Genomic DNA, 24,890 nt, shown 5'->3' on the forward strand with positions numbered 1-24,890 from the left:
ATAATGAATCTAGCAGTGTGTTCACAGTCTCTTTTAGATGTAGTTTGCTTGAATTTCTTCAAAATTGCTTGAAATTTGAACAAGGTGCCAGTCTTAAACTGGAGGGAGGGAGAGAGGGAGGGGGAGAGAAATATTTGATACACTAATTCTTTGGGCTTTGGAGAGAGGGAAGGGGAGAGGGAGGCGCTGAAAGGTCTGTCATTGTTTCTGCTTATGTAATCACAAAGTTGAAGTTTTGGAAAGTATGGTTCCATACACAGAAACAATGATAGATCTTGGGGGGTGGGGTGGGGTGGGGGTGGGGGGGTGTCAGTTATGGATTTCAGCATAAGATTCCTCAAACTAACCCCACTTGATCTGATGACCAAAGCTATATTGTATTGATGACCACCATCCCCAGTAAAAATCACTTTGTCAAAAATTACTCCCTACCTCACCTCAGCCAGTTAAAAATGACTGGCTTCTGTACATCAACTGTTTATTTGATACACTTTGGTCTTGTCTTTGTACTTGGGTTACATTTTAATGTATCAACTTGGTGCCTGGTAAGGGTCAGGGGTGAGAGGTCAGAGGTCCTGCTTCTGCTAGTTGTCAACATTTTGGAAATGCTAGATTTGAAATTTCAACTAAAAGGGGTCATGCACTGTGACTTCTTTTCATAATTTACAACAACTATTTGTTGTGCTTGAATATAGCAACTATGAAAACCAGGTCAAATTTTACATCTAATATTATTAGAACTGAGCTTATGATGTACTGTAAACCTGTCGGTAGATATTTTTGCTACTAGAAAAATGTTGTGATTTTACTGTCATCAGCGAGTTCTCAAAGACTAACTTTCACAAATTACTAGACTGGTACATTGTGTTCATATACAAGATAGTATTTTTGTCACTACTTATTTTTGCATTTTGTTTTCCAGCGAATTTAGCGAAAATAAGTCTTTAGCGAAAATTTCCAGGTTTACAGTATAGTTTTGAAAAAAGAAACTCCAAGTGGTGATGTAACATTGTCTTACCATCCTCCCTAATAGTTGCCCATTATGCATGTACAACAAATTTTGTTAGAAAACCCCAATAAAATGACTTAGGAACATTGTAGATTTTACCTACTTGCTGCCTTTTAGCAAGAAAAATGATGGTTACATTACGATTTGCTCGGAGAGTCACTAATGTCTATGGTTTCACAGTATCATAGATGATGTCCCAGTGTATACTTTGATAGACAACTAATTATTAGTTACTTTTGATATATTTCAGATCACAACATTAGTCAACCATAGAGAGAAAGCTAAGAAGTCAGAAAAGTCATGCAAAGCTGTAGTGGAGGTCGGGCAGGCTGTCAACATTGCTGTGGAAAGATTTGTAGGTGTGGGTGAAGCTATTGCCCATGATCACGAAAACCTAGATATCAGAGATGAAATGCTAGATGCTTGTAGGGAAGCTAGAACAGCTGGTAAGAATGTTATGAAACAATCTGAGTAAAGTCTGATGTAGGAATGTGGCTTGAGAGATGAATGCTCCCAGAATGATGAAATAAAAAAACAAACGATATTATACTGAAGTCAATAAACGAATCAAGCGATATTCCTGCATCAGAATTTAACCAGATAGTAGACAATATAGTTCTTTACAAAATGAGTAAAATTGCCAACATTTCCTGTAGACTGAAACATTGTTGATGTGTATACACCTGTAATTGTACACATGGTGTTTTAGTGCAGTGTACATGTATAGCCAAACAACAATAACATATATATATATTTGATGTAGCACCTTCCAAAAAATAGTACGCCACGTACTGTCTAATTAGTATCCCTTGCGTGGACCTGCACTGGTACTAGCATTGGTACTTATTGACCACAAACTATAATATTGATGCAAGCTATATCTGTGTAGCTTACTGTATCAACATTGAAATCTGAACTTTTGAAATACTACACACTGTTGAAATATTTCCTCTCATATGTGGGATGCCATCACATGATTCCAGTGGTGAGTCATGTGACCAACCCAGACCACCAGATTGGTGAACAAGTCTGTAGGTGTGGAACAAAGTTTCTGTGTCATCCTTACAAAATTTCAACAGTGTAGTGTTTCAAGAATGTTAATATCAATGTTGATAGAAAATATTAGATATACGATGAAAGTATAAACTGTTATTTTTGTGTGTTTACACTTGCACAGGTCAAAATATAGCCAAACTAACAGATATCCAGTATGATGAAAGTGGACAGTATGGCAATTACACAGAGAAGAGTGCTATGGTGCGAGCAGCTAGGGGATTGTTATCTGCCGTTACTAGAGTTTTACTTCTAGCTGATAGAGTAGTTGTAAAACAATTAAACAGAGCTAAAGATAAGGTAAGTCTGGTCATTTATACAGTGGAAGATAGAAGTCAGCCACATCACACAGACAAAACAGAGACAGACAGACAGACAGACAGACAGACAAACAAACTAACAGACAGGCAGGCAGGTAGGCAGAAACAGATGGACAGACACAGACGCAGGCAGACATGTATGTACGTACATACGTATGTATGTATGTATGTATGTATGTACATACATACATACATACATACATACATACATACATACATACATACATACATACATACATACATACATACATACATACATACATACATACATACATACATACATACATACATACATACATACATACATACATACATACATACATACATACATACATACAGATAGACAGGAAGAAGAGAGAGCGAGAGACAGACAGACAGACAGACAGACAGACACTGACAGACAGACTGAGTGACTGACTGACAGAGACACAGACAAATAGATAGATGGACAGACAACATTGAGACTACATGTAGAGTACTGGTATACAATTTCCTAACACCTGATATGTCTTGAAAGAGGATGATTTAATATTATAGAAATAACACTATACTGATATGGTACATATGTTGTGATACAAGTTAACAGTTACTTCCAGACATACTCCATGGACACTCACAGATGTATCTCGTTTTCTTCATCTGTTATTCATAGACTTGAGATGGATAAAAAATACTTTCTCTAGTTGATTGCTCACATCCAGCTACTTTTAGCCCATACCGTATCTATCAGTAAGCCAAAATAGAAAATGCATTCAGCTTTGAAAGGATAGCTACTCGGCAACCATTTATCCATGTACATGTATTAGAATCGGTCCTCGTAGTAATTTCACAAGCACAATGACACAAGTACAAGGAAAATGTAAATCATGCAAACATGAAGTGATGTGTAAATCTTGAAATTATGCCGTCACATTCCCACAGCTAAATCTTTTCACAACAACGTAATAACTATGCATAGAGTTTGAAGGGGATAATGGAAGGGGTCAAGGAAAGGTTATTTGCCCTGGTTTCCCACTCCATGTCTTATGATGTGTGATATTGTAGTTGTGAATTGAACACCTGGAGATGTATAACACTCAGAGTTATGTGACCACTCAAATATACTTACAGGATGTATGTACATTTATTGATGTTGAACTCTTCTCACCTCTCAGTAGCCAATTTGAATTTTGAAAGCTCTGAAATACAGTGTATGTATGTATGTATGTATGTATGTATGTATGTATGTATGTATGTATGTATGTATGTATGTATGTATGTATGTATGTATGTATGTATGTATGTATGTATGTATGTATGTATGTATGTATGTATGTATGTATGTATGTATGTATGTATGTATGTATGTATGTATGTAATGTGTGTGTTTGTGTATGTGTATCTGTGTGTGTATGTGTGTGTATTTATGTGTCTATGCACTACGTATATATGTATGTTTGTATGAAAAATTGCCATAGAAATAGCATACAAGTATAAAGTACATTTAAAAGACAAATAACAAAGTACAACAAAACAATTATAGGTAAGTAAAGTAAGAATGTAGTGTTTGTATACTAAAACATCAAGACAATTTGTCAATGCCATTACCTATGCTAATAACACCAGACTACAGTATTCAAAAGTCATTGAATGCATACATTGATATTGACATAATACTAAAATAGTGTAATCAAGGTTTTAATGCAGTTTTTGACCCACATAAAAAGAGCTCATAAATTCAGCTTGTGCCACTTTGTGTACATACACAGTAAATCAATGGAAAAGACACTGTTGTTCCATATTGCTATTATTCCAGTGGGATAGACTTTTAAATGAACCATAAAATTTTATTAGGATTTCTTAAGTGCTTGATAAATTAACTTCACTTTAAGTTCTCTATGATTTAGTTTTATGGTTTTAGTTATTTGAGATATCAGTAAAATTCATACTTTTTATGAAAAAATAATCTATTTAATGTATCTCTGTAAATCATCATATTTGATCAGAATTTAATTTCAATATTTTGATAACTTGAGAATTTAAAGTCACAATATTTCAATTTGATATATGTTGATTTCTTTAATGTATTTTTGTTTTATAAGATTTACTTTGTGTGATTTATGATGACAAGGAGATTTAGTTTAATATATCGTTAAAGCTGCACTATCTGCAACTGGAACATTTAAAAAAAAAATGTTTTGTTAGGTAAAATAATTTACTTATAATATTGTACATTGCAAACTCTATTGTATCAATTGTGGATAGATGGACATATTTTTTGTAGCTGTATACATTATAATTATATCAAATCTAATTTTGGGTCCACACTCAAAAGTCAGCTCCCTCAACAGTGATCATGATTTTAAGCTGTTTCTGGACTGCTTATGGATAATATCAACCACTGATTACTGTGTACAATGTTTAATTATTAGTATTTTTAGCAATTTTCAGTGAATATATTGTGGCTGTCTGTACGAAAAATGATACTCCAGTTACAACTAGTACAGTTTTTAATAACATGGTGACAGATTCAAAACCAAGATTTTCACTCAAGATTTAAACTTTCCACTATACTAGCTACAGATAATATTGACCACGAATTAAAACATACAATGTCTTGTATAAGTAATTGATCAAGTTTTAGTGACTATATCGTTGGTCAGTTGATGAAAAAAATGTCCCAATTGCAACTAGTGCAGATTTTAAAACGTTACATTCCAATGGAGTTTGTAGCTTGTAACAAAGGAATCATCTCCTATATTATGTACTAATGAATATTGATTTATGCCATTAGCAATCACACTTAATTACGTCCATTAGTAATTAATATTTTTAATTGTACACTTTTATGTGTGAAAGTGTTCCCTGGCCCCGGGGGACAGCTTGTTGGAAATAATTGCACATTTCTATACAGCAAAATGTCATAGCCTTATTCTTTTGTACACAGTCAGTTAAATTAGCATGAAATGTTGAGTCGTGATGGTTGGATGATTAGCATTGCCAACGTAGAATCTATAGGTTGTACTAGGTTCCAATATTTACCACTACTGTTTGTTTCTGAACGATTTAAATCTTTGGGTAAAACTTGAACCATAATTGTGCTCCTGTTAACCCAGCTGTATAAATGGGGATCTGGTAGGATAAAAGTGCAGTGAAGGATTTAATCCTACGCATTTACTAGAGGTGTACTCCCTAGGTAGTTGAGAAAGAATAAAACAGGGTACTGTAGTTGTGTCAATGTTGGTCTGAGACTAGGGTTATAATTGTAAAGCAGTATGAACACAGTATGGAAAGTATGATATAAAATTGTGTCTGTCTGTCTGTCTGTCTGTCTGTCTGTCTGTCTGTCTGTCTGTCTGTCTGTCTGTCTGTCTGTCTGTCTGTCTGTCTGTCTGTCTGTCTGTGTCTGTCTGTCTGTCTGTCTGTCTGTCTGTCTGTGAGTGTCTGTCTCAGTCTGTCTGTGTTGTGTAGTGTATGTATGTGTAGATATGTGTATGTATGTATGTATGTATGTATGTATGTATGTACTGTTGTGTGTGTGTGTGTGTGTGTGTGTGTGTGTGTGTGTGTGTGTGTGTGTGTGTGTGTGTGTGTATATGTGTGTGTTACCCATACAAAAAACGAATGTAAGCTCTTGTAGGCATCTCTACCTGATGTTGTTTTCTTTATCTTCATTCTATTATAGGTATCAACTAGTCTAAATAAATTGGAGATTGTCAGTAATTTTACAGACTTTGTACAGGCTTTCAGTCAGTTTGGAAGTGAAATGGTAGAACTAGCACATCTTACTGGTGATAGACAAAATGTAAGTATAAGTACAGCTCATCTTATGATGTTCATAGAAAGTGAAAATTAGAGTTCACATTTCATTATGACAAGTCCTTTTCCTGTCTGTCAATGTGTATATTTGAACTATCTGGTATGATTGATGGTTGAATAAAATAAACATTTCACCATAATGTGAATGGGATATCTGCTTTGTTTCACTTTTGACCACTCTTGCTGGATTCACTGCACTAGGATAATGTACCAATTATTCAGTGCCGTAACAGATTGTTTGTCATATTTTTGCATTCGATTCCTGTACAAAAAATTTGTTTAATTCATAAATATTTTATATTTCATAGCAATATTTTCTGAGGTATTTTTGGAATGATAATGTTTTTTAAAATAATTTTTTGTAAACCATCAACAAGTCATGTTCATATCTAAGGACAGCGCCCTCTAGTGGCTAAATTGATTTTGTCAGTTCAATTTGTATTTGACTTTGTTATTATAGGACCTGAAAGACGAGAAACTCAGGGCCAAAATGGGAGCTGCTAGAGCAGTCTTAGAAAAATCTACTATGATGTTACTGACCTCGTGCAAGGTAAGACCATTTAGGATGACAAATAAAATACAGAACATCGTGCTATGAATACTGAACCAGTGTCCAAGGTAGATATGTTGTTAAATTCAAGATACTGGAAATACAGCATATGGTTTTTGACTTTTCAGAATGAAATTTAGACTGGGATGTGATGTCAAGGTGCCCAAACATCTACCCATTTCTAACAAGGTTTATTTTGGTCAAAAAGAGCTTCATAATAAGTTATCCACAAATGCTGGAGACCACCTACCCCCCCCCCCCCCCCCCCCCCCCACACACACACACACACACACACACACAAACAATGACTATTCACTGTTATTTATTTTGACATTTTCCTTGTGTGATATTTTCAGACATGTCTACGACATCCAGACTGTGAATCAGCCAGAGAAAATCGGGAAGGTGTCTTTAACCAAATGAGACGAGCATTGGATATGATACATGTAGTTGTAATGGATGATCGTATTACTCAGAATGGTCCCTTTACACCGCTTATTATGCACAATATACTCAAAGATTTCACCGTAAGTCATCTATATCTATCATGCTTTGGATAGCAGAGATAACTGTTACTCATTGGCTAATAGTTTGGTCACATGATCTTGTGGACCAAGCCCATTGGTTCATATATATAGTTTGATCATGTGGGTGTATGGACATATGTCATTGGCTCATAGTGTTGTCACATGATCTTGTTGATTGATCCAATTGGCTCAGTTTAGTCATGTGATATTATGGGCTGATGTTATAGGCTTAGACCTGTGACTGGTTACCTTTGCCCCAAATAAGGTCATATAACGCCATCAACCAGTTCCTCAGTCATTTAACCAGGGACACTGACCAAAATTATGGTACATGCTGATGGCAACTATGCCTGTTTTATCTGATTTCCCATTTTTTTTACAAGGGTGCCCAAATCTTAGCAAAAAACACAGTATACTTGTCTGATATATTCCTTGGTGATCATACAAGTGTTCCCATGTGTAGAACCATACATATAAAGGTATCAATATGGTAAATAGAATGAGTAAAACTTATAGCTGTATTCATGTTTTTTTTTTTAAAAAGTGACTTTAATCTCTTTAGTATAAGTACCTCACCTGTAGCTATATATCAAAACGCTTGGCCTGTCAAATACGGCTGTTATCAAAGTACTGCGCATATTCTAGCGATGGTATGAGATATATGTATGTGATTTGCTTGATAGGCATGTAAAGCTGAACTGTAATGCATGTCATCTCTCTCTAGTCATTATGAAATTACTGGGACACTTTTCTGACACAAGGTATTAGAAATTAATATCACAGCTTTTAGCCTGGCCCAGACACAGTGGCGCCAGACTGTGTTTGGAACGACAGCCTTGGGATTTACCATTCTTAAGAGGTTTCTAAACAACATAGTGTACATTTTTAGAACATTTTGTTGTAGATTTCAGATTGCCTTTTCCATTTCATTCATGTCAGGATTGTACAAAAACATATAACTATAATTTTGTTTGTTTGTTTGTTTGTTTGTTTGTTTGTTTGTTGTGAATTTATTGACTGTCAAGAAAGTCATACTCAAAAATATAGTTGCCCTGGAGTTAGAAAATTGACAAAATTTCCACCTTTTCTTCCTGAATACAAGTACAAAATTAGTGTTTCGTCACAATTATATTTAATTTCACAATGTTATTATATACATTGAATTATGATATGAAAAATTTGCTTTTGTTTAATTCTTTTGTAAATGAAAAAAGTAATTTCGATAACTTTGAATATTTGCTGACATATATTCTTTTAGATGTTACTAATACTACATGAATGTCATCCAATGATAACAGATGTCACAAATACAAGAGATGTGATCGAAATAACAGTTTTGTGTTCAGGATAAAATCTAATACCAGTCCTATGTTTGTTTTTCATTTTACTGAGGTTCCATACAAGGATTTTTGTTAAGACAGCAATACTTAAATCTATCTAAAAAATTCCCTTGTGATGTTACCAGGGTTTGCCATCAAAATGATATACAATGTATTAAAATTTATTCAAATTTTCCTATACTCGATCCCCTCCCCCATCCTCATTCCCCCCCCCCCAAAAAAAAAAAAAAAAAAAAAAAAAAAAACTAACTAAAACATTGTCATAATATCCTTGTATGTCCTAAAATTAGCCAAGATTCCATGAAGCTATGGTTTGACATTAAAACAGAGATAAACATTTCCTTGATACATGTAAGTTGTGCTGTCCCAGTAGTATTCATAATGACTGCCATTTCATTCTATTTTGACAGGATTTGGTAGAATCGTCACGAGTAACTCAAGCTGATGCCCCCAGCAGGGATAAATTAGTTCGTGCCTTAGATCAGATTATCGATGCAACCCAGGATTTTACTGATTCTGCCTACACTTCACATGAACACAGAGAGAAAATATTATCATACTGTGACAGAGCCAAGATGGAATTACACACACTAGCAAAGATAGGACTAGCTATTGTAAGTATCACATACAGACACAGACACAGACACAGACACAGACACAGACACAGACACAGACACAGACAGACAGATAGATACAAACACAGACAGACACACAGACATGCAGACAGACAGATAGACAGACACATGCACGCATGCACATGCACACACACACACACAAACACACACACACACACACACACACACACACACACACACACACACACACACACACACACACATACCTTCACATATAAGTAGAAATACACAGAGAACTGAGAAGTAAGCACACAAACCCATATAAATTTTAAAGTTGGCCCTAGTTGTGCCTATCACTGCACAGTATAAATATAACCATACTTATTGGAGTCTTTGTGAGCTATAACTGAAACAAATCATTTCAGGTAAAGTTTGGTCATTCTTAATTTAGTATATCTTTCCACTGTGGTGTGCATTTTGAATAGTTTGATGCATGGTAAATTACTTGAGATGTCTGCATGTAGAGTGCTATATTGTACGTAATGCACTTCAAATATGAAACAATGAAACTGTGCTGATAATTTGCATATTTAGTGACCTCCAAAGAGAATTATAAGGGACACAGTTTCTAACTTATGGAGTTTCTGGTATTGTTTTAAATAGATAATTATGTTTTATGTTTGAATATTTGTATTTTATATGACAGTAACCACAGGGTATAGCAACCATGTGATTGATTGATTGATTGATTGATTGATTGATTGATTGATTGATTGATTGATTGGTTGGTTGGTTGGTTGGTTGGTTGGTTGGTTGGTTGGCTGGCTGGATTTTATTAAAGCAAAGAAATAAATATATTTTCATGAACTTTTGTCCTCTTCCTGTCATACTGGCAGTGTGTCTTAGCTCCTAGGGGATTATTGCATAGTAGCTCCTCTGGGATTATAGCACCAAGTGGACACCTTATTAGTGTGCGATTGGGTGTTGACTTGGTGGGAAAATCCCCTAGGAGCTGAGATGAACTGTCAATGTACAGTGTAACTGACACTACATGTGGGATAGGTTTACAGTTAGATAAAACCATGGATTAGACAAGGTGTCTTTATTCAGTCAATACAAAGTGAGAACAGGTAGGAAGAGGACAACAGTTCATGAAAGTTTATTTATTTCTTCTTTAATCTTAATCAATCAATCAATCAAGTGAGCAGTCAATCAATTGAGCAAGCAATCAATCAATTGATCACATATTTGCTGTCCCCTATGGTTACTGGTACTGGTTTCATGAAAAATAATTATGACAAACTTTAGGGTAATAATTGAAAAAACACTGCAGGTGTAGTTACAAATCCTCTGAATCAAAGTGCATATTTCAGCAGCTCTATCATGTTGTGTTGACATTGATATGTCTCTAAATAAGTTTGACTGTGTATATGTATTTGTATATTGACTGAGCAGAGAATGGCCAAAATGCCACTTTGTAATAGGCAAATGCAATCTTAACATTACGTATATATATGTATTCACAACCTTATTTTTGTTTGTTTGTTTCTTTTCAGGAGAGGAAAGAAAGTTTACATCCAACAGAAGAATTAGAGACAGCTATCATCAAAATGTGTAAAATTACCCACGATCTCAAGAAACAAGTAAGATTTTTGAAGTTTTATATAAAAATTCATCAGATTGTTAACATGAGATATTGTGTTGTGAATTAAGTGCGATGTTAGATTTGTGCAAATTCTAAGGTTTTGTATTTATAAGTGCTTAATTATTCGATCATGAAGTTATAATGATTCTCAGACCACTTTTTAGTGGTCTGAGGATGGTTAAATGGTTAGAGTTGCTGGTTTGAATCAGCGTATTGCTGGTTTCAAGCCCCTCATTGCTGTCATTTATTTCTGAATGGCTGAAATCCTTGGGTAAGAATTGAAGTGTGACTATGCTACAGTCAACCCAGATGTATAATTGGAGACCTGGTAGGATATATGCTGCTATGTGAAGGATCTTAATCACATGTGCTTACAACGACTGCAATTAGGTGAGTGCTCCCCAGGGAGTTGAGGAACTAGAAGGGGCCTCTGTGCTGAATGCTCCATGCCAGGGGTAACGATCAGAAAGTGATTTTTATTATTTGTAAATATTTTTATTATTATTATTGTGTGTAACTTGTTTATCTATCGCCATAGTTACAAGACACAGCCTTAGACCAAGCTTCAGAAATCTTCCAGAATAACGAGGACCATGATTTGTTAACACAACTAAAGAACGGTGGTGTTGCTGGTGATGTTGACAAAGTGGAAGAATTCTCCTGTAAATTTACAGAGCATTCTGAACAGTTACAAGAAGTAAGCACTTGATTTTTGTACCAGTATTTTTTAAAGATTTCATCACAACCTGACAAAGTGTTGCTTTATCCCATACTACCATTGTCCGGGCTCAAAATCAACAGTACTCCCTTGTCCACAAACTACCAATTCTTGTCATGGAGCTACCATAATTTGCAGCTGGTAGCCCACTCAGGCTATCACTGATGATGGAAGATTTACAGACATAAATTATTTTCATAACAACACATTTCCAATAGAGGAGCTCTGTTTTCAGTTGAGGAATATGGGACTATTGGTCACCATCCTTGGGCTACCACTTTCTGAAATTGGTAGCCCACTAGGACTACTAAAGAAAAAAGTTAATTTCTAGCCCTGATTGTATCACATTTGTTATCGTGATCTGCTGTCTGAGTGACTGGTTAGTAAAGATGGAACTATTTTATATATCTGTATTTCCCATGACCAGAATTTACAGCGTGATATAATTGTACAACAGACTTTAAATCTAAAAGAGTTAGGCTTTCAAATCAAATTTTCTGTGGATTTTTGATTTTTCAGTACTTGTTCATCTGTGTCTAACAGACACACATCTTTGTTTTGGTGGATGCTTTGACTCGTAAAGACATTGTCACACTATAAAACAGTATAGAGACTGATATTTGTATGTTGTTTCTTTGCTCCACTTTAGGCCTGTAGGTTATTGAGGCATATAGCAGGAAACCCACCTCTTCAAATTACTGCTGAGTATGCAGAAAGTAACATGAGGGTGCTAGGACCACAGGTAAGGGTACACTGTAGAATAATCACAATGTAGAAAGTAACATGAGGGTGCTAGGACCACAGGTAAGGGTACATTGTAGAATAATCACTATGTAGAAAGTAACATGAGGGTGCTAGGACCACAGGTAAGGGTACACTGTAGAATAATCACTATGTAGAAAGTAACATGAGGGTGCTAGGACCACAGGTAAGGGTACATTGTAGAATAATCACTATGTAGAAAGTAACATGAGGGTGCTAGGACCACAGGTAAGGGTACATTGTAGAATAATCACTATGTAGAAAGTAACATGAGGGTGCTAGGACCACAGGTAAGGGTACATTGTAGAATAATCACTATGTAGAAAGTAACATGAGGGTGCTAGGACCACAGGTAAGGGTACATTGTAGAATAATCACTATGTAGAAAGTAACATGAGGGTGCTAGGACCACAGGTAAGGGTACATTGTAGAATAATCACTATGTAGAAAGTAACATGAGGGTGCTAGGACCACAGGTAAGGGTACACTGTAGAATAATCACTATGTAGAAAGTAACATGAGGGTGCTAGGACCACAGGTAAGGGTACATTGTAGAATAATCACTATGTAGAAAGTAACTTGAGGTGTTAGGAGGTAAGATACACACTGTATAATATAGTCAATGGATTATGTAGTGATTGTGATATGTCTAGGAATGACTGTGGTGTGTCTATGACATGGCATGGTTGTCATGGTTATTGTGTATGTGTTCATAATGCTGCTAAAAACAGCACTCATTTGACTGTAACATGACCATGAGGTGATCATGTGGCAGCCATGTGATGATCATGTCACAATCATGAGGTGACCATGTGATGACTGATATGAACTTATAACCATATTTAGCAATAATACGACAGTATGTCTGAATATTAATGATATAACTGAAATTTAGTAATTTTGGATGACATAATATTATGTGAAGAAAGGTGCTTGATTATAACTTGATCACTGAATTTGAGCGTTACCTAAAATCAGACAACTTTTTCTCCATCATAGATTGTATCAGCTTCCCAAACACTAGCTATTCATCCAACCAGTAAGATAGCCAAGGAGAATCTAGATGTCTTCTCTGAAGCCTGGGAACAACAAATTAATGATCTATCACTTCTAGTCAAAGAGATCAACGATGTGTGCCAAGGAAAAACAGGTAAATACAATGAGGGGATGCATGAAGGGATGCTGCGGACAGCGAATATTTAAAAAAAAACCATGATAACCTTGATTTTCTGAAATATGAAAGATAGTTTTTTAGCCAATGGGTCTGTTTTAGTGAAAATGATAAATTCAGGAATTCTTGTCATCTGAAATAGAATTTTACCGTCTAAGTCACCTTGTTTATCAGTTTCCTGGTTTTGACACACAGTACACATGCATTACTGTAGGCATGCTATTTAGACCCTTTAGCATATTAAGGTAAAATACTATTGCAGGTACTGTGAAATTGTGTAAAGTTTCAATGAACTCTAGTGTACATTTGTCAGCTCAATACTCATCCTATGTCATGCCGCCATTTTGGATTCTAGTTGTACTAAAGGTCAAAGTTCACAATGGAGGGATATTTTTTTTTATTTATTTTTTTTTTATATATCTGTCTCTGTTGTTGTACTAAACTGTTGGTTGTTATAAACTAAATTCAAGATTGACACACATTAAAGAAGTGATATGATGTATTATACCAAAGACATCAAATGAATAAATTTATGTGACTTTGAAGATGAGTGACAAACCATACTGAACCAAAACTAGTATAAATAGGAGTTTTGCTTTATTTTCAACAGGTGAAAAACAGGTGTATCTGTCCCTGCCAAGGCCTGGGGTAAGATGATTTCATTTATCTACACTTTCATATTAGATCATATCAAATCATAATTTTCCTCTAAAGTCTCAGAACGTAAGGATGTGAAATTCTGGACAACATTATGGACTACCCCGGTACATACACGCTGAAAATACATCCATGCAAAATACCCCTTCTTGTATTCCTGATGTTAGAAATCTGATGAATGTCCACAGTTGATGCTTTCATTTTGTCATGAGTCTGTATTAACACAACCAGATGTTCCAAAGACATGAATGTTGTAATCTTGATCTGAAATGTAAAGAAATCATGCCGAGAGTTATTGAAAGAGTCTACCATCCTGGGCCAATGGAATACAGTTGTTACCATGGAAATGAAGATCATCAATTCCTGAACATATTCCCGGATGACTGAGATTTATTTTTGGTGTATTTCTTTCTTTTCTTGCCAAAATACTAACTATAAACTCAATTAGACATATGGACAGTATGTCAGATATTGAATATGACTATGGAAACATAACTCTCAATTGTTGATGTCATGTGACTTGACTTTGTTGTGTATGAGTGTATTTGTGTTACAATGTATCGGTTATAGTGTTTGTGTTGATACAATGTAACTTTACTCTATGATAGATTGTTACAATGTATCCAGATAGATCATTCATCATGAACTCACATACTGTCATTATAATGCCAGCCATATTACAATTTCATATTCCAACCACACTACATACATGATATAATTCTATAGTATTTCATACTAAAAATTCATTAGTTCAGTCGTACTTCATTGTACAATTTCATCTTTTCAGCTGTATACTCTTCACTTGTCTGCATTTTTCATCCAACAATGTTTGCATAGTATCACATATATTACACAGGAGTATGTTGGGGGCTATGTAGGAGACTTGTTGATAATTCATATCAAGTGCATTTCAGGATAATGAAACATATCCAAATGGATAGTGCAAACAGTGTTATAAACTTATTGAAACAGAAATGGATAAAAACATCAACAAAATCTGACCGTCTACCAAGTCACAATCTTTCAAGGGAGTGTTGATAGTTTTGTGTATGAACCTGTTTTTGCACAATTTTGTGCTACGATGATGGTTACTGACAAGTGTGAATGCAAATATAATACAGTAACTGTTATTGAAAGTCTACATAGTTTTCACTCCAGAGTTAGGTATATGTATACCATAGTAAATGGTTCTCTATAAGTTGGGTGAGAATGAAATACTTCCCACAAGTTCTGATAAAACTCAGCTCATTGATTAAAATGAGAAGTACTTTCCATAGCTTTATTAAGATACAATTCATCCCATTGGTTAAATTCTTACTTTCCCACAACCTAAGATAAAACACATCTCATTGGTTAAATTCTTACTTTCCCATAACCTAAGATAAAATTCAGCTCATTGGTTAAATGAAGCACTTTCCCGTTACCTAAGATAAAGGTCAGCTCATTGGTTAAATTCATACTTTCCACACCTTATGATAAAACTCAGCTCATTGGCTTCATGAAATATTTTCCATACTTTTGATAAAAACACGGCTCTCTGATTGTTTTCAGATGCAACAAATAAATTCTTATTAGCCTATGAACCTTTAAAAATTAAATTGTATCTGTTTCTGACAATCCTGTTTACAGATCTTACTAACATTAACTGGCTTGCCAATTAATATTCATAATTATAATTATAATTTTTAGTGTATATGTAATATCAATTTTACAGTGATATTGTCTTTATGTATTCTTTTCATGGGTCTCAATAAAAATTAATAAAAAGTAAAAAATCACATTTTAAATTCAAGAAAGTAGCAGGAATCATTTTAAACAGGGCCGTATAAATAACAACTTTGGTGGTTGGTAGAATAGAGGTACTGATAATAACTTACTTTTTATGGCGACCAGGACGTTGACACCTATCCTTTTCCCTTCCCTTTTCTGTTATTTACATCAAAATTATGAAACACAAGATGTCAAGTATGTTAAACAGAAACAAAATAATTTGCATGTACTGTACAATAATTTTAATATTCACATCAACTTCTTGTATTTACTGCATGTTTAGAACAATTATTGATATTAATTTTTAACTTGAGTTAATATTTCATTTGTACCAATCAGTGTGTTTTTTGTTTTTTATCAGTTTCAATATGTAAATATTGTAAACACTCTGTCTTTTGATGACACACCCCCTCCTACCTGCTATTCCCCACATACATACATACATACATACATACACACACACATACACACATACACACACACACACACGTACGTATGTAGGTACGTAGGTACGTACGTATGTACGTACATACACACACATACATACATACATACATACATACATACATACATACATACATACACACACATACATACACACATACAAAATAGATTCACGTTATTGTATGTTTTCAACATTTTCACTTTTGAATAAAGTAATCCAAGTGAAACGACAAATTTATTTTGTTGGTTGTTTTAATTTAATTTAATATAATTTATTTCATTTCATTTCAGAATATATTAATTCATCCGTAATTTTGTGTAGAACACCACAATAAATACTGTGAGCTTGTGTAGTTCTTAATGGCATGTTTTAACATATTTTAAATCAGTAAACAGATACTTTTTTGTACTAACTTTGTTTATGCAAGTGTATGTTCATAAAAAAATCAGCTTTCTTTGAGTCCGATTAATATGCATATATGCAAATTATATGCAAATTATTTCCTTGAACAGTTTTTGCTTTGCATGTATATATGTAAATGTATGAATATAATCTTAATAGAATATTTTTATTTTTAGCACTTATAATTGCTAATGTTATAAATTTTTGCTATGTTTTTTTTTCTTTCAATGTTTGCTTGCTTGTGTTGACTTTGATTCAGGCTCTGTACTCTCACATGCTAGTAAGTTTGTATTTTTTTAGATTCTTGCCTATTTTAATATATTTTGTGTTCTTTATTTAAGAACATTCATATTTCAGTTAGTTCATTTACAATTTATGTTTCATTTATGTTATTTATTTTTCATTTATGTTACTTACAATACATATTTACATTGTTTTGTGTTTGTCTGTGGTTACCTTAAAGTCACAGTAGCTGTAACTATAATATTCACCTGCTGTTGAAAAGTCGGCTTCACTTCACTGACTGGTTCCAAAATACTGTTCTTCTTGTCAAAAAGCCTCATTGCGATGACTAAACATTGGAAACATTCATCCAGACTTCCTTTATTATACTCGGTACCATTAATGTTATCTTGAATTTTCAAAAATTTACAAGCTTCATTTCAAATTCCGTTGGATATGTTGGAATGAATTTCATGTATGTAGTGCGCCCCCACATGACCAAAAAATGCCATTATACTACAACTTATTGACCAATCAGCTTGATACTTGTATATAAACTACTTTGAAAAGTTGTCACTGTACTGGACAATATATTATGGATGATTGGCTCCCAATCAGATTTGCATGCACTGGGTACATGTTACATGTATAAAAATCCCTCCATTTTTTCAAAGGTTTGAGGTGAATTGAAATGGAATAAAAATAAAAGACCTTAACATTTCATAAAAAGTGTACCCAAACATTTGTCAAAAGTTACAGCTATTGTTTTAGTGTTTACAACAACATTGATTATTTAACATTATTTATTATTTCATCCTCAAAAAACAAATCACAAAATTCTTTATATTTTTTAAGTCAAATAATAATACTGCCATATCTTTATAGAAAAATACATTAAAATCATAATTCTGTCATATTTCATTTTTAAAAATACAGTTCTTGTCATTTTTCTGAATCCTAAAATCACATTTTAAATTTTTTGAAGTTCATTTCTTTACATCATCCATTCCAAACACTTGTTATTTACAATATTTCTTTTAGTTGCCGAGCTGTGTCACAGTCCTGCATTTTTCTTTCCATGACCTTTGACCTTCTACCCTTGGTTTCACTAACTTTGATTTTCTGTATTTCCTTGTATACCTTCCTACTGCAACACTTGTTTATTATAAACACAGACTAATGGGTCGCTAGTAAGTAAAACAACGTTGTTTCGAATCCACAGAGTAAAAAAGAAGTAAATCCAGACAAGCTAACAAATTCTTGTGAAATCTACCTACCTCCAAAGTCTCTTCTCTGTCTATCTCTATGCACACTAACTAATATTTGGCTGTAATTTGCAGGTTAAGATAAAAGACAACAGATTTTTAATTTGCATCGCATTCGTAAACTTGATCTTTTAGAATAAATGTAAACTGACAGGGGTGTATTTCCTGTGGATTTGACCCTGACCTTTACTTTGGTCATTAAATTGAAATGACATAGTGGTGACCTTGACCTTGACCTTGACTTGTATGGTGCATTGATGGTAGTGGTGGTGAATTGGCAAACCTTGATGGTGTGATGCATATAAACACACATACAGACACTGTTGGTGATGTTGAATTTGACTTTGGTGACATGATCTGAGTTCAACAATCAAGAACTGTTCTATTTCTTCATAAACTGCTTTGCATTTACAGTTGGAAAAGTTCCCTGTATGAACAATTTTGACTGAAAATGATAATGTTGAATTGACGCTATGCAATGTATGTGGTGTCAATTTGTGTGCTCATTCTTAGTGACGTTCGTTTAAATTCAGGAAAAACCAGAGAGAAAATCGTGAAATGGATGGAGCAATTGCTTTAAGAATCTTGAAAAGCTATGAAATACTATGAATATAAAATATAAACTTACCATGGTAAATTTATTTACAAATCAAAAAAGATATGCTAGCTCAAATTGTGCTAGGCTTGATGATAGCTATCGTGTACAATAACTATTGTCCACACACCATTGCAATACAGGGAACTCTGACAGCTTGCTTGACTAAACTCATTTCTTGCTAATATTGAAACTGGTGTACCTGGGTCTTATGATTGAAAGCTGTGAATTGGTTGTCTATGGCATGGTGGAGTGCATACAGTTACAGAGAAGCTCTACACATCCATGCAATGTATGATATTGACTTGTGTGGGAGAGTGTTAAGAGAAATGAATTTTGTTGTTTTTCTACAGAAACATGGTACAACTCTGAAGACTGTTGCTTTGAAGCCTGCCAAACTAGATCCAGAGGTAAGAAAGCTCTTTTTGAAGCCATACATGTATGGGTGATTTGGGTAGGGGTGGGGGGTGGGGTGGGGTGGGGAGTATGGGGGGGGGGGGGGGGGTGATGGTTGATGGTTGAATAGTGCATAGCCAGAATGTTCTGCTATAGAACCAACCGAGCCTAACTCTATAGCGTGTTAAACAAGATCAGTCTTCTTCACCTAAAAAGTTAATATATAATAAAGCAATCTGAATATCTTTACCTCTGTGTTTCTTTGTACGAAGACTTACTATTCTTGTCAGTTCTGTTTTTGGTGTTACTAGTATCAAGGCCAGGTAGAAATCCTAGGTTATTGCATTAGTGTAATCTTATCAGTGAAGCCTGCCATAAGGATTGTATTGGACCAACTTTATGTATAGCTATCACTGACAACTGATTTCCATATCAAGGTTTTAATCCTAATCTAAACTGGGCTTTAAATCACAAGGAATGATTAAATCTAACTTATCGTGGTGTTAAAGGTCTGCTTCGGATTAGGATTAAGATCTATGCATGACAGACAGTTGTCTGGCAGAGTTGTATAAAAAGTTGGTCCAGAACAGAAGAATAATCCTATGTAATCCTTTATAACTCCGTTGATAAGATAACACTAATGTTATGACCAGGGATTGAATTATAACCCTTTAAGGTGTTTGTTGTTACTACTTCTATAAATTCTGCTGCTGATAGAAACCATTCAATTATTGTTATTTTTGTAGGAGCAAACCAAGATTGCCAAGGCAGGTCTTGAAATGAAACTACTGACATCAGAGTTAGATTCTGATGCTGATAAGTGGGAAGATCCAGAGAATGATATAGTAAAGAGAGCTAAGAACATGTCAAGTATGGCGTATTCTATGTATTTATTTACTAGAGGGGAAGGACCATTGAAAACCACACAGGATCTATTTATACAAGCTGAAGTAAGTTAACATAGCATACAAATATGTATCTGTATATATCAACATGTTGCAGCAATAATTTTAGTTTGCGTCTATCTAAGTTTGCATATAGCTTGCTTTCTGTAGTAGTATATCAACAATATTTTCAGTTTGTGTCTATCTCAGTTTGCTGATAGCTTGCTTTCCATAGTAATACATTTGTTGGAATGACGACTTTTAGCAAAGGTGCTCAGTGTTTTTGTTAAGGGTTGTAAATTCTACTCAAGTTCCCACTATTTTATTTTGGTTTCATACCAAAGTTATGATCCAAGGCAAAGAAATCTATAAAGATATTACAACATTTCCTGTCTGATCTCAGAGTTCCCAAACCGTCTTAAAAGTACTATGCCAGCATTATTGTTGAATTATCCCAAAACATTTTGACAAATGATTTATTCCATTCCCAACTATATCCAGTACTTTGCTGAGGAAGGCAACAAATTGTACAGGACAGTCAAGGAGTTTGCATCCCGAATACCGGACGGACCACATCGAGGAGAACTGTTATCTTATCTAGAGAAGATACCAACTTACTGTCAACAATTACAATTTACAACCAAATCACCAACAACTGGTAAAGTCGCTACTTTTACTAAGGTATGTAAGAAATGAATTTAGTTACATTTAAAAAAAATTATAATGACCGAAGGGTTCTGTCACTACTCATTGCAAGGCTGGTAGTGACAAGGCTCCTTAGGTCACTTGTATTTTCCATGGCTATGATACCATATAAATCACCTGATGAATAATGGTTTAACCATAGACAGTGGGGGGGAGATCTCCCCTCCACTGTCTATGGTTTAACCCATACCAACAATTTGTACTGCATCTTAATCTTTGTAAATTTAATGGTCTAATAATGCGCTCCAAGGATGACATTGTCATTAGAAACTTGTCAATGTATATCTATAAGTCTTTTCAGAGCTGTAAAGAAACTTTGTCTAATAACCTCTTAATCTGTATACATAAACACTTTATTTGAAATTATCTAGTTTTATTTATATATTTACATTATCCTTTCAACCTTTGTATATTGTGTAATTAATAGTCTTGATTTAATATTTCAAAGTGTAACTTCTTTGCAAATGGGCCAAGAGGCCTGGAAACGCAAATAAACTACCTATATATACGACCATCAATATACCTGTATATATCACATGATCACAAAATTTTTGTTAATACTTTGTGTCTTTGTCTTACAGCAGTACATGTGTCTTGTGTCTATGTGTGTACGACTGTATAAGTCTACTTAGCAGCAGTACATGTGTCTTGTGTCTGTATGTGTACGACTGTATAAGTCTACTTAGCAGCAGTACATGTGTCTTGTGTCTGTATGTGTATGACTGTATAAGTGTACTTAGCAGCAGTACATGTGTCTTGTGTCTGTATGTGTATGACTGTATAAGTCTACTGAGCAGCAGTATGTGTGTCTTGTGTCTGTATGTGTATGACTGTATAAGTCTACTGAGCAGCAGTACATGTGTCTTGTGTCTGTATGTGTATGACTGTATAAGTGTACTTAGCAGCAGTACATGTGTCTTGTGTCTGTATGTGTATGACTGTATAAGTGTACTTAGCAGCAGTACATGTGTCTTGTGTCTGTATGTGTATGACTGTATAAGTCTACTGAGCAGCAGTATGTGTGTCTTGTGTCTGTATGTGTATGACTGTATAAGTCTACTGAGCAGCAGTACATGTGTCTTGTGTCTGTATGTGTATGACTGTATAAGTGTACTTAGCAGCAGTACATGTGTCTTGTGTCTGTATGTGTATGACTGTATAAGTGTACTTAGCAGCAGTACATGTGTCTTGTGTCTGTATTTGTACAACTCAATGTAAAAACTCTACAGACATTATTCAGTCTGAACAAAGACAAATTTTGGGAATGATGTGTTGTTTTCTGTACTAATAAATCTAAATTCTTTTCAATGTTATTTATTTTAATAATTAGGTGGACAGCACAATTAATGGTACAAAGGACCTACTGTTGGCTATAGCTAGAGTTGTAACAGTCAGTCATAACATGTCGACTACGGTAAGTTTTATAAGTTTTTAGATTGCAAATAACATCAATCGGTTGGAGTTTCCTAGAAAGTGCTTAGAAATATTACTGTATAAATGATTTTGCAAAGGCCGGTGAAAAAATAGAAACAGGTGAGTAAAAGAAAAAGATTGAGAACATACTGTATTGAGAGTATTTATTTATTTTTTACACATGATCATGTTCTCTATGAAACTATTTGTCATTTAAACTCAAGTCAAAAAACAAAAATTTCAATAAAAATATGCAAAATTCAGACTTACTACACTACAGATGTTTAAGACAGTGTAATGCACTGTGTAATAATGGAAGTGATTTATTGCTATGAGGTCAAAGTTCAAACATCAGTCAAGAGACAGTCATATATGATTTGGCCAGTTCCATTTGATCTTGTAGATTTTGCTTTATGTGGTGCTCTTAGTTTTTACAAAGCTTAGACAGACAAACAAAGCAAAACTATCGTTGTGGTATACAGTAGATTATGTTCAATCAGTACGCGGTTATAGTATTGCTCCGGATCGGAGTGAGGTGATGACTTTAGATTTAGATAAAACGTAGCAAAAAAGGCACGAACGACTATTGACAGTCTATCTATCACAACGATTCTTACAGTCTGCCTGTTATGAAGATAGTGGAATCACTTCAAAAGTGTACACTGGAAGTCGACACATATAGAAACACTGCATGTGTCTTCCGAAAGATTAAACCAGTCTAATGCGAGTGTAATCGTATCAATGTCAACTTAGTCTATTTCAGTCTCAGCTGTCAATGATATCAATAGCGTATTGTTTATAGTCTGATAGTTAGTCAACAAGTTTCCTTGTTTTCATTTGAACCAAACTCTTGAAAAAAGTCCTAAGGTGTGAAACTAACTGGCAATGTAAGCTGTTTATGAACTACTGCAGTTATTTTCAATGAATATTAATTGTTGTCTTTCTTTCATTCAGTACAATCTACAAGTGATGAATTCTCCAATCCGCCAATGGCGATCTCCTCCACCGCCGCTCATGAGTTTCCGTATGAACAATGACGACACAGAGTCCGTGAAGAGTCATTACAGCACCCAATCAGATGACGGCTTATTGAGAATGTCGATGCATAAACCAATGACAAGCTTCAGTGCAATGGAAAGGATCTAGTAATTGGACTAGTTCCCAAATGATGTATAATTGAACTAATGTCCAATTTTATAAACAAATTTTGTTATGTTATTATATTGAAAATGACAATTACTTGTTATGAGTGGAGAGTAATGGGTGATCCTTGGGTAACAGGCCATGCATAATAATATGGCTGATGCTATAGGCCTCAGATTGTGTGCTATATACCTCAGATTATGCTCTATATGGTATAATCGATAGGCCTCAGATTATGCTCTATATGGTATAATCCATAGGCCTTAGATTATGCTCTATATGGTATAATCCATAGGCCTTAGATTATGCTCTATATGGTATAATCCATAGGCCTCAGATTATGCTCTATATGGTATAATCCATAGGCCTTAGATTATGCGCTATATGGTATAATCCAGACCTCAGATTATGCTCTATATGGTATAATCCATAGGCCTTAGATTATGCGCTATATGGTATAATCCAGACCTCAGATTATGCTCTATATGGTATAATCCATAGGCCTTAGATTATGCTCTATATGGTATAATCCATAGACCTCAGATTATGCTCTATATGGTATAATCCATAGGCCTCAGATTATGCTCTATATGGTATAATCCATAGGCCTCAGATTATGCTCTATATGGTATAATCCAGACCTCAGATTATGCTCTATATGGTATAATCCATAGGCCTTAGATTATGCTCTATATGGTATAATCCATAGGCCTCAGATTATGCTCTATATGGTATAATCAATAGGCCTCAGATTATGCTCTATATGGTATAAACCTCAAGTCTCAGGTCTTGCTGTACATCGCTTAGATTGAGCATGAGGTATTTCACATAATGTCAATTTGGTAAATCCATGTATAATAAGTGAATTGTATGAGAGTTATGGGATTGGTACAGAGGTGATACCTAACGACAATACTATGTTATGTATTTATTATAGGTAGGGATACACAAAACAGGATATTTAACATTGTACAGATGTAACTAAGCAGAGATTTTCAGAGATACACATTTAAATTTGCATGCGGATATTAAGAAAATGCAACGGATTCAAAGGATAGACAACCATAGTTTGTAGCATCTCTATCTAGTCTGAATTGATTCATGTCGTACTGATCGGTGCTCAGTGAAATATGAGGCTGGATCAGACTCTTTTTTGTACGGAATTTCCCACCAAAACATTATCAGGAAAAGGTACAATTTTATAGTCTTGTCATCATCACGTATATGATTGAATGATAAAATGTTTGTTAGTGGAATCTTCAGAAATAAATTAGTCATTTGTGGTCTAGTCTAGTTACCATACGTGTAGTAATTCTGTACGATCTCTTTCTAATGTATAGTCAAATGGACAAATTCTATCCAAAATCTGGCTAAATCTCCTTCTGGGGAATCGAATAGCGCATGTCAGTAGTAATCCATCACTCACTGACAAGTGGTTGCAATTGGTTACTTCCTTCAGTTTACTACAAACTCCGGTTTGAATGTAAGTAACAGGAGGATGTGATAATGTCATCACATTTATATC

The 24,890-nt window shown here is 34.6% G+C and overlaps 1 protein-coding gene across 1 annotated transcript in view; it reads left to right on the plus strand.

Annotated features, from left to right (window-relative positions):
* LOC144450781 (alpha-catulin-like) overlaps nt 1–23,557 on the plus strand; it is an 87,735-nt gene extending 64,178 nt beyond the window's left edge. The window contains exons 2-17 of the mRNA XM_078141499.1: nt 1,260–1,455; nt 2,187–2,362; nt 6,047–6,166; nt 6,641–6,730; nt 7,087–7,257; nt 9,008–9,211; nt 10,729–10,815; nt 11,356–11,514; nt 12,185–12,277; nt 13,297–13,447; nt 14,079–14,116; nt 19,178–19,234; nt 19,967–20,170; nt 20,606–20,785; nt 22,140–22,223; nt 23,177–23,557. Of these exons, the coding sequence (XP_077997625.1) occupies nt 1,260–1,455; nt 2,187–2,362; nt 6,047–6,166; nt 6,641–6,730; nt 7,087–7,257; nt 9,008–9,211; nt 10,729–10,815; nt 11,356–11,514; nt 12,185–12,277; nt 13,297–13,447; nt 14,079–14,116; nt 19,178–19,234; nt 19,967–20,170; nt 20,606–20,785; nt 22,140–22,223; nt 23,177–23,368 (2,202 nt within the window). The 3' untranslated portion in view covers nt 23,369–23,557. The remainder of the gene's footprint in view (nt 1–1,259; nt 1,456–2,186; nt 2,363–6,046; nt 6,167–6,640; nt 6,731–7,086; nt 7,258–9,007; nt 9,212–10,728; nt 10,816–11,355; nt 11,515–12,184; nt 12,278–13,296; nt 13,448–14,078; nt 14,117–19,177; nt 19,235–19,966; nt 20,171–20,605; nt 20,786–22,139; nt 22,224–23,176) is intronic.
* Nucleotides 23,558–24,890: the final 1,333 nt, after the last annotated feature.

The sequence above is a fragment of the Glandiceps talaboti genome, chromosome 20 (genome assembly GCF_964340395.1).
Source record: "Glandiceps talaboti chromosome 20, keGlaTala1.1, whole genome shotgun sequence".
Taxonomy (NCBI): Eukaryota; Metazoa; Hemichordata; class Enteropneusta; family Spengelidae; genus Glandiceps; species Glandiceps talaboti.